Source organism: Podarcis cretensis, assembly GCF_951804945.1.
Source record: "Podarcis cretensis genome assembly, chromosome: 1".
Classification (NCBI taxonomy): Eukaryota; Metazoa; Chordata; class Lepidosauria; order Squamata; family Lacertidae; genus Podarcis; species Podarcis cretensis.
This window is the reverse complement of record NC_137170.1, coordinates 11,416,458-11,426,922: the sequence shown is the minus strand read 5'-3', so window position 1 is coordinate 11,426,922 and position 10,465 is coordinate 11,416,458. Positions and strand designations below refer to the sequence as shown.

Sequence of the window (10,465 nt, the reverse complement as noted above, 5' to 3'; positions counted from 1 at the left end):
TTATTATTATTATTATATTTGTTTTTCATTTTTACGATTGTAGGCTGCAGCTGATGGATAGCATGCAAACGGTGGCTTAAATCTTGCCTCTCAATTTCATCCCTAGCATCAAGAGACACTGGGTGCTTGGTGAGGGATCTCTGAAGTGGAGCAGCTAAGAGGGTGTTGACAGACAGGAACCAGACACATGAAAGCCACAACCACAACATACATTCAAAGAGATCTGCCCTCTTGCCCTCTGAAAAGCAATAGACATAGCTTCAACTCTGTGGATTCAAGTTCGGTTGCCAAGCAGAACTGTGAAATTTTCTGAGCTTACTGTTCTTTCCACTTGGGCCAATACTAAAATTAGTACGCTAATTTAATGTCACTCCTCTGCATGCAAACCCACAATTGTAAGAACTGTTAGCTATCCTGATGTTGTTAGTCTCAGCAGCTGGTACTGTTGACTCACGTTTGTAGCAGAGATTGTGTTGGCAGAAAATATAAAAGGGGATGAACAAGATGTTTCTACTAATAAGCTGTCATGGAATGGCTGGATACAGAGGAGTGGGGGGGGCACCAGGTAAGGACCCCCCCCCCCCTTGGGAAAGAACGGGGGGGGGGGCATTGATCTCTTTGAAGAAAGCATTAACTTCACTGACACCAAGATTTTTTATTGCTGACCTATTCCTGATTGTGGCTGGTGACATGAGCCGAAATTGACATGGATCTGCTGCTAGGTTCTGTCCGTCTATTGAAAACCTAGGATGCTGAGCTGGCTCTTAGCCAGATGGGAGAGAGCTTAGCTCTGGCCAAGGACAATGGTCCACAGGTGAGCTTCTTTGTTTCTTACAGCTATGGGTGATCGGCATTTATGTGCCATGTCTTTCTCTGGCCGGGATGGGGGACTTGTGGCCCTACAGGTGCACCAGTGAAACACCCATAATCTTTAATCATCATCATCATCATCATCATCATCATCATCATTTATTTATACCCTGCCCATCTGGCTGAGTTTCCCCAGCCACTCTGGGCGGCTCCCAATTGAGTGTTAAAAACAATACAGCATTAAATATTAAAAACTTCCCTAAACAGGGCTGCCTTCAGATATCTTTTAAAAATAGAATAGCTCTTTTTTCCGTTGACATCTGATGGGAGGGTGTTCCACAGGGAAGGCACCACTACTGAGAAGGCCCTCTGTCTGGTTCCCTGTAACCTCACTTCTCGCAATGAGGGAACCGCCAGAAGGCCCTTGGCGCTGGCTGAATGATGGGGGTGGAGACGCTCCTTCAGGTATACTGGGCTGAGGCCGTTTAGGGCTTTAAAGGTTGGCACCAAAACTTTGAATTGTGCTCGGAAACGTACTGGGAGCCAATGCAGATCTCTCAGGACTGGTGTTATATGGTCTCAGCAGCCACTCCCAGTCACCAGTCTAGCTGCCACATTCTGGACTAACTGCAGTTTTCAGGCCACCTTCAAAGGTAGCCCCACGCAGAGCACATTGCAGTAGTCTAAGGGGGAGATAACCAGTGCATGCACCACTCTGGCAAGACAGTCCGCGGGCAGGTAGGGTCCGAGCCTGCATACCAGATGGTGCTGGTAGAGAGCCGCCCTGGACACAGAATTGACCTGCGCCTCCATGGACAGCTGTGAGTTCATTCTTAATGGATAGGAGTGTTTTCCTTCACCTCTTCCCATTCTTCTGAGGGTACTCATCTTTTCTGGTGGGCGCTGTTTGATCTTTTGTGAATGAACCACTGAACTGCAGGTGGCAGCTACCCAAGGAACTACCCGATCTTCCCCCATATGGACTGGCCATTGGATCATCTTAGGCAGGAAGGAACATCAATGGGCTGCCTCTTCCAGTTGAGCTTCTGGTGTGTCCCTGTGGCCTTTGGCTATTCTTTCATCCTGCCTTGCTCCTCAGTCCCGACTAATGGCTTGCCCCAATGGCTCTTGGGTCCTGCCTTGAACCAGACGGCTGTTTACCATGCCCCGCCCTCTCCCAATCCTAGATGTGTTCCAGGAAACTAGATTTATAAAACATCAAGACAAACAAACTCAGGACTGCTGCACACAGCCGCAGAATTTTAATGAGGGGGTTGGGAAAAAAGAAAGATGGACTTTGTGTACACAGCCAATATATTTTGGATCCAGGTAAAACTGTTTCCAATCTCTCACCACCAGCTTCACCTTAAATGTGACAAATCTTGTGGCAACCAGCATGGTGTTATCTATGCACATGCATTCTGCTGCATAGGAATAGGGACTGATTGTGCCCTTCCATTATTAAAAATTATTTTTTTAAAAAAACATCCGCGTATCTTTCTTTTGGCTTACTGTAAATTATTCAAAAAAGATTAACACATAAACATCTTTTGATTAAAAAGCTGTAAGTTTACACCATTGATTCATATACAAGTGAGATAATCAACACTAATTATGGTCAGCACTTTTTAAATATAAAACTATGAACAATATAAGCCACCTACATGCAGCATTTTCATTTCTTTTTATTTAAAATAAAAGTACAAAATAAGACATGAGACAAATCTGCAGTTCTAAGTACATACAGTGGTACCTTGGTTTAAGAACAGTCCTGCTTAAGAACAATTTCGTTTACAAACTCCACAAAACCGGAAGTTGTGTCCTGGTTTGCGAACTTTACCTCGGTCTAAGAATGGAATCCGAGGTACCACTATACTAAAATCTTTGTCGTGGAAACTTCTATACAGTGGTACCTCAGTTTACAAACTTAATCTGTTCCAGAAGTCCGTTCTTAAACCGAAACCATTCTTAAACCGAGGCGAGCTTTCCCTAATGAGGCCTCCCGCTGCCGGTGCCCTTCCACCTTTCAGATTCCATTCTTAGACCAAGGTAAATTTTGCAAACCAAGACACTATTTCTGGTTTTGCAGAATTTGTAAACCAAATCATTCTTAAACCAGACTGTTCTTAAACCGAGGTACCATTGCATCTATCAATCTGTCTATGTATCTATATGTATTTGTTAACTGGAGAGAGAGGGTTGCTAAAATACTAAAGTATAACAAGTATTTTATATATATTTATATAAAATCAAACCTTTCTTTTCACTACAATATCGAAGTACGGAAATAGATTTCTTTGCATGCAAAGCACCAGCTGAAAAATGGGTTCTCTCCGTCACACTAAAAGCTATTCTCTACAGCATTCGTCGTTAGCTAAAAATCACATTATTTCAATGCAAACATGACATTATCTTGAAAATTTGTCTTCAGAAGACATTCTGGCATGGAGGCCACCAGCTGATTGATCACACATTGTGCAAAAGTATACAGTATGTTACTTACAGTTCAAAAATATATAGAAAAAAGTATTTTCCTGTACAAAACCGGGTTAACACCTGTCTCTGCCCCCGCTCCCCCTTTCCAACCCATCCCAAATATTGAAATTGCTAGAGGACCTACTTCTTCAGTTGTGAAATCTGATGCATTCACGGTGTGAAGTCCTCAGAATAGCAATAGCAGCATGAGAAGAAGAGCCTGCTGAGGAGGTTCATTTTGGTTGAAGTGCAAAAAAGCCCTTGGGATGCTTCAGAAGGGAGGAGGCCCATTGACAAATCGCAGCATGGGGTGGAAAGACCGGGCAAAGTTGTTGCGGTGTGCGCAGCTGTAATCTTCCTCCGAGAAAGGGGGCAGGGTGGCCAAAAGCAGGAGGAGAAGGAAGAGCAACTGAAGAGGGAACGCCATTCTCAGCACACGGGACAGGAAGCCACGGGTCTTGGGAGCAGCTGGGCTGGCACTCTCCTCGTCATCCCCTCTGCAAATATGGAAGAGAATTTATACATGAAGCTACATTCCGCTGGGTCAGACTTCATCTAGCCCAGGGTTTCCCAAACTTGGGTCTCCAGCTGTTTTTGGACTACATCTCCCATCATCCACAAAGACTGGTCCTGCTAGCTATGCATGATGGGAGTTGTAGTCCAACAACAGCCAGTTTGGGAAACGCTACTGTAGGGTGTCACGATCAGCAGCTACTAGGGCGGCTTGCAACATATATAAAAACACATTGAAAGGCTTCCCTATATTCTCTACTCAGACTGGCAGCAGCTTTCTGCAGAGCTGGTTTAAGGGCCACAAACCTTGTCTCTCCCTTCTGAGCCCTTCTACCAGGAGACACCGGGAGGAATTTGATGTTGTGCTATTCCAATCGTTCCGTCACTGCAAACATTTCACCTTGGCAGATGGGATGATTCCATGCTCTCTTCTCTCCGTGTGTCGTTCTGGGGGGGTTCTCCTGACACCCCACGTGCCTTTTTTTGGGGGGAGGGGGAATCTGTTGCACAAGTGGAAGTCGTTGTGCAGAGTTTCCGCTGATGGGTCTCAGCTGAACCCCACTATTGTGCACCTTGCTGCATCTGGCAAACCTCTGGGTTCTAGCACATCTCACAAGCCAAATGTTTGCCCACCTCTGAGTTAGGTAAAGGTAAAGGGACCCCTGACCATTAATCCAGTCATGACCGACTCTGGGTTTGTTGCACTCATTTTGCTTTACTTGCCAAGGGAGTCGGTGTACAGCTTCCAGGTCATGTGGCCAGCATGACTAAGCCGCTTCTAGCAAACCAGAGCAGCGCACGGAAATGCCGTTTACCTTCCCGCCAGAGCGGTACCTATTTATCTACTTGCACTTTGACATGCTTTCGAACTGCTAGGTTGGCAGGAGCTGGGACCGAGCAACGGGAGCTCACCCCGTCGCGGGGATTCGAACCGCCAATCTTCTGATTGGCAAGTTCTAGGCTCTGTGGTTTAACCCACAGTGCCACAAATTATGGACCTTCAAGTGCTGGTTGTGTGAATGCAATTAATGCACCTGTTTTTGTTTTTTTAAAAGTGTGGGCAAAAATCTCCCATTCAAAGGTGTTTGCATTTCCAGGAAAGTTGCCGGTAGTGGCTCCCTATGCAATGCATACAGCACCTTTGATGAACTGTTTTTGTGTGTCTCTGCTCGGACTTTGGCAAAGATGAAAAAGCGCTAAACTCCCCCTTCCTCCTTTCCATGGCCTTGATCCTGCTCAGATTTCCCTGTGGCTGCTATTTACATAATAAACAATGTGTGTGTGTTAATTAACATGTGATTATGAGCACATCTAGCTTGGCCCTACGACTGCCTTCAAAATGCAACCTCCATTTTTAAATTAAACATTTTCCAAAACATCCTACCTAATATCAGCGCCGCTCTCAGTCTCCAAGGTGTTCCTTCCTCCAGCCTGCTGGAAATGGAGATAATATGGTGTTATTTAGTCCTACTTTCCTCAAGAAACACAAGCGCAAGAAGCAAATCCCAAGTGACCCGGTTACAGAGCTCAAAACGCTTGTGTGCTGCAGGAACGTCACAGGAAACGTGGGTTTGATGAGTGGACGTTGCTCCATTAGGATGAATGGGGTAGCACCCCACTAAATGCAGTCTTCTCTCAGACATCCCCCCTCCAGCTGCCTACTTAATAACCAGTCCAGGGGGTGGCACTGCCCGTTAGCTTCCTCCTCCTTAGGGTTAGAGCCCCTCTTGTAGAACTCAGCCTGGAGAAGGATGGGGACAAAACCAAACAGGACTGCAGCCACCATAAAGCTGTGCCCCAATGCTCACTTGGCAGAGTCCGTTCAGGAGGATCACATGGTCAGTGCTATCAAAACCTTCAAGTCAGCACTGCAGGGTCATACGCCTTTGCATCCCCCCAGTAGTCAGGGTGATGAGGGCAGATTCAGTCCCATAACTACGCCTGAACCCCCACTGGAACAGGTTGCGACACAGTCGTACCTTGGCTTTCGAACAGATTAGTTCTTGAATGTTTTGGCTCCCGAACGACGCAAACCCAGAAGTGACTGTTCCGGTTTGTGAACTATTTTTGGAAGCCGAACATCCGATGGGGCTTCCGCAGCTTCCGACTGGCTACAGGAGCTTCCTGCAGCCAATCAGAAGCTGCGCTTTGGTTTCCAAATGTTTTGGAAGTCGAACGGACTTCCGGAATGGATTCCGTTCGACTTCCAAGTTACGACTGTATAGGCATGTGACAAGGGAAGGGCTTGTAGCCTGGCTTTAAAGAAGCATTCCAAACCAGTCTTCCACAACCTAGTGTTCTCTTGACTTATTGGACTACAACTCCCATCACCACCAGCTGGCATGGTCAGGGAGGAGGGGAACTGCAGTCCAAAATGTTCTGGAGGGCATCAGGTTGGGGAAAGGTACTGAACAGAAACCATGTATCCTTTAACATGGCCACAAATTATAGTTGAGTAGCTAGACTGTTGTCTTTGTCCATGGAGTTTTCTTGGCAGCGATACTGGAGTGGCTTGCCGGTTCCTCCTCCAGGTGGATCACGTTTGGTCAAAACTCTCCACTATGACCTGTTCATCTTGGGTGCCCTGCTTGGCATAGTACATAGCTTCTCTGAGTTATTCAAGCCCCTTTGCCACGGCAAGGCAGTGATCCATGAAGATCAAACCTCTCCATTCTGGAGGAAATCAGCCCTGAGTGCTCACTGGAAGGACAGATCGTGAAGCTGAGGCTCCAATACTTTGGCCACCTCATGAGAAGAGAAGACACCCTGGAAAAGACCCTGATGTTGGGAAAGATGGAGGGCACAAGGAGAAGGGGACGACAGAGGATGAGATGGTTGGACAGTGTTCTCGAAGCTACCAGCATGAGTTTGACTAAACTGCGGGAGGCAGTGGAAGACAGGAGTGCCTGGTGTGCTCTGGTCCATGGGGTCATGAAGAGTTGGACACAACTAAACGACTAAACAACAACAACAACAGCTAGACTGTCCTGACCAAACCAGGCGAGTCAGCTGTCTGTGTTAACTTACAATAAAGCATTTCCAGATGGAAACAAGGCGAGGAGAAGGTACTAACAGACTGGAGAAAAACCAGAGGTTTGGAAAAGAATTGCCAAGCAGCTTGCCTTGTTTTTATATGTGCAAGGTTTCTCTGGTCGCTGAGGACAGCCTCCTGAGTCCAGATCGTCCACATCCTGCAGAAATGCACTTGTGTCCTAGAAGGAAGAAAATGGAAGATAACTTTACGTTCGGCAGAGTAAGGAAAGCTTTATCTCCCAGGAGTTATGCAGCCCCTTGGGAGATACAGAACTGCATCACCCTGGATTCAAGTGCATGCACCCCAGCCTCACCGGCTTTCCATGCGAGACCTTTAAATCACTTGAGACTCTTTCCAGAAGCTGCTTCAGTTTCTTCCCAATAACGTGGACCTTCTCGTGAGCTTCAACATAATCTCCTCCACCAGATTTGACGAGCAAGTGAGTGGAAATCTCTTGCAGGGTGTTGACTTGCGGCTGCCTTTCCAGAAGCTCTTTCTCCAGTTGCTTCGACAGGGAAATGGAAGGAAATATTGATGCATGTATGACTCTGCCCTACATAGAATCAAGCTGACCACTTGATCTGTCCAGCCCACTGTTGCCTACTCTGATTGGGCAGCGGAGCTCCAAAATCTCTGTCTGATACCTTGAGATCCTTCAAAATGGAGATGGCAGGAACTTTACCTGGGAGCTTCTGTATATGAAGTGCATGCTCTGCTACTGAATTGTTGGGCAACAGCTAATATGTAAGTTTGTTTCCAGGCGCAATTCACTGGGCTCATATCAGTGCCTAAAGCCCCAAAACAACTTAGGCTCTAAATATTTGAAAGACTGCCTCTCTCCCTCAAGACCCTATAGGGCAGCCTTTCTCAACCTGTGGGTCCCCAGATGTTGTTGGACTACAACTCCCATCACCCCTAGCTAGCAAGGCCAGAGCTCAGGGATGATGGGAGTTGTAGTCCAACAACATCTGGGGACCCACAGGTTGAGAAGCGCTGCTCTGGGGTGTTAAGAGAGGGTCAACACTCTCAGAAGTTTGATCACTGGGGCCCCAGGAGAGGGCATTCTCTATGGCAGTCCTTAAGTTATAGAATCACACAATCACAGAGTTCCCTCCACTCATGTGCATTTGACACTACGCAGTTTCCTTAGCATGCTGAAAACATATGACTGACAGATATTTTAGGACCCAACCTATTCTCTTCTTGCCTGTTGTCATATTTTAAATTGATTCTAGTATTGTCTCCACCCCCATCATTCTGCCTGGACAATGAGGTCCAGCTCCGAGGTCTTTCTGGCAGTTCCCTCCCTGTAAGAAGTGAGGTTACAGGGAACCAGGCAGAGGGCCTTCTCGGTAGCGGCGCCCGCCCTGTGGAATGCCCTCCCATCAGATGTCAAGGAAATAAACAACTATCTGACTTTGAGAAGACATCTGAAGGCAGCCCTGTTTGATGGGAAGTTTTTAATGTTTGATGTTTTATTGTGCTTTTAATTCATTTGGGAGCCACCCAGAGTGGCTGGGGAAACCCAGCCAGATGGGCGTGGTGTGTATGTATGAATAATAATAATAATTATAATAATTGTTGTTGTAATCTGCCCTGAGATCTCATGTTGAAGGGTGAGTAATAAATCAAAATACCACTCCTACAACGACTATCACTAACCACGACAAGATAGGGCACAGGGAGGATCTGAAAAGCAGATTATTGGCATCCCACCATCAAACCAAATGCAGCGAAGTAACATTGTACCTAATGGGAGCAAGTCAACTGGCAGGTCAATCATTTCTGTATGGATGCACCAAAAAGTTTTTTGTTTTTTTTAAACCTACCATTAATTCTCTTCGGCTCTCCTGAATTGCGTGAGGATCAGCATTCAGATCCTTGATCTGTGCTTGATGTCTCCGAACCTCTGCAACAGCCAACCACAGCAGCAGGTTATGGTTTTGCTTATGGAAATCCTGCAGAGAAAAAAATCCATTATTAGGAGAGGCAGGGAGGGGCAGCCTCGTCAGATCACGTCTGCTGACAAAGGCCGGTTTCAGACTGCATGCCAGCAAACTCAGGTTGCGTACTTTGAGAGGATTTGATGATCTTGTGAAACAGCAATCTTTTGCGCTAAGGAAAGGAAATGCACCAGAAAGCATAGGATAAGAATGGCTTGATAACGTCGTGTCAAACCAGAATGAACGCTCCGCAGCTCAGGTCTATCTCTTTGGAAACTTTGCGCAAACAAATCAGGCTGAATGCTCAATAAGCAGGTTATGTAGAAGGGACACAAATACAGTGGTACTCGCAAGACGAATGCCTCGTAAGACGAAAAACTCGCAAGACGAAAGAGTTTTTCGTTTTTCGAGTTGCTTCGCAAGACGGATTTCCCTATGGGCTTGCTTCGCAAGACGGAAACGTCTTGCAAGTTTGTTTCCTTTTTCTTAAAACCGTGCATTCAGGGGGTGCAGTTGCGACTTGACTTCGAGGAGCAACTCATAGCACGCGGTGTGGTAACCTTTTTTGAAGACTTTGGTGATTTTTGAAGAAGCTTTTCCAAAATCCGTGCTTCGCAAGACGAAAAAAAATCGCAAGACGAAAAAACTCGCAGAACGAATTAATTTCGTCTTGCGAGGCACCACTGTAATACAGGGCCTTTCCAACTTGGGTGTTGAAAGGTAGTAATAATATGCAGCACTTACATTGTGCTTTCTTGAATGCTCAGCGTTCCCTGCATACAGTCTCTCATGAATACATAAAAGGCAGGGCAGTATTATCAGTTCCATATTGACTAACCATAGGTGGAGGGCTGAGGTGGACAGATCGTGGCTTGGCTAAGGCCACCTGTTCATGGCAGAAGAATATTTCCTGGTTTGCAATTTAGACTATTGGCCACAATGCTTCACAAGATGTTCCAGGCTCTTTTGCCTTTTGGTCAGAACTACAGGAGGCGGGCTTGCATCCTTCAGTTATGTGCCGAAAGGAAAATCACAAAACTCGAAGATATTGCCTCACTTACGTAACAATGCTGTGCAACTACGGAGTGTTCTGCAAATGGCATTTTAAAGCAGTTTCTTAAGTGTGCCCAGGTTGGCTTAAGAACATAAAAAAAGGCTGCTGGATCAGGGCAGCGTCTAGCCCAGCTTCCTGTTCTTGCAGTGGCCAAGCAAATACTATAGGAAGCCACCAAACAGAAACTGAGAGCAACGCCAACCTCCCTGCCTGTGATTCCCAGAAACTGGGACTCAGAGATGTACAACAGTGGTAGCAGAACAGGGACACTAGGATTAGTAGCCAAGGATGAAGTACCTTCCATTGCCCATCCAGAATCTTCTAATGTTCCTTTTTCATTGGTTATCCCAGAGTTTCAGTGTTTTGAGAGATGGAGGAAAACCTTCTCCCTATCCACTTCTTATAAATAAGAAAGCAATGGGCTGCACTGACCTGGCACCCCACAAGGGCTTCCTGCAAACTCTTCCTCCACTCTCCCATCAAATGAATGGCCTCCTCCCAGCGCATATTGACTTGCCGAAGCCTGTTCTGGAGCTCTTTGGATCCAGCGCTGTCTCCTTGCCTGAAGTCCTTGCTGGTCAGGTTGGCAGAAAGCACAAGTGCCTTATAGTTATCAAAGGCTTTGAGCATATCCTG

At 46.4% G+C, this 10,465-nt stretch overlaps 1 protein-coding gene across 6 annotated transcripts in view; it reads right to left on the bottom strand.

The window, feature by feature from the left end:
* Window positions 1–2,043: 2,043 nt before the first annotated feature.
* Window positions 2,044–10,465, bottom strand: part of SYNE2 (spectrin repeat containing nuclear envelope protein 2) — a 269,050-nt gene continuing 260,628 nt past the window's right edge. For all 6 annotated transcript variants that reach the window (XM_079978462.1, XM_079978464.1, XM_079978461.1 and 3 more), the window contains 6 exons: window positions 10,262–10,462; window positions 8,662–8,790; window positions 7,146–7,337; window positions 6,921–7,010; window positions 5,183–5,232; window positions 2,044–3,782 (listed from right to left, as the gene is read on the bottom strand). In XM_079978462.1, coding sequence (XP_079834588.1) covers window positions 3,557–3,782; window positions 5,183–5,232; window positions 6,921–7,010; window positions 7,146–7,337; window positions 8,662–8,790; window positions 10,262–10,462 — 888 coding nt within the window. In that variant the 3' untranslated portion in view covers window positions 2,044–3,556. The remainder of the gene's footprint in view (window positions 3,783–5,182; window positions 5,233–6,920; window positions 7,011–7,145; window positions 7,338–8,661; window positions 8,791–10,261; window positions 10,463–10,465) is intronic.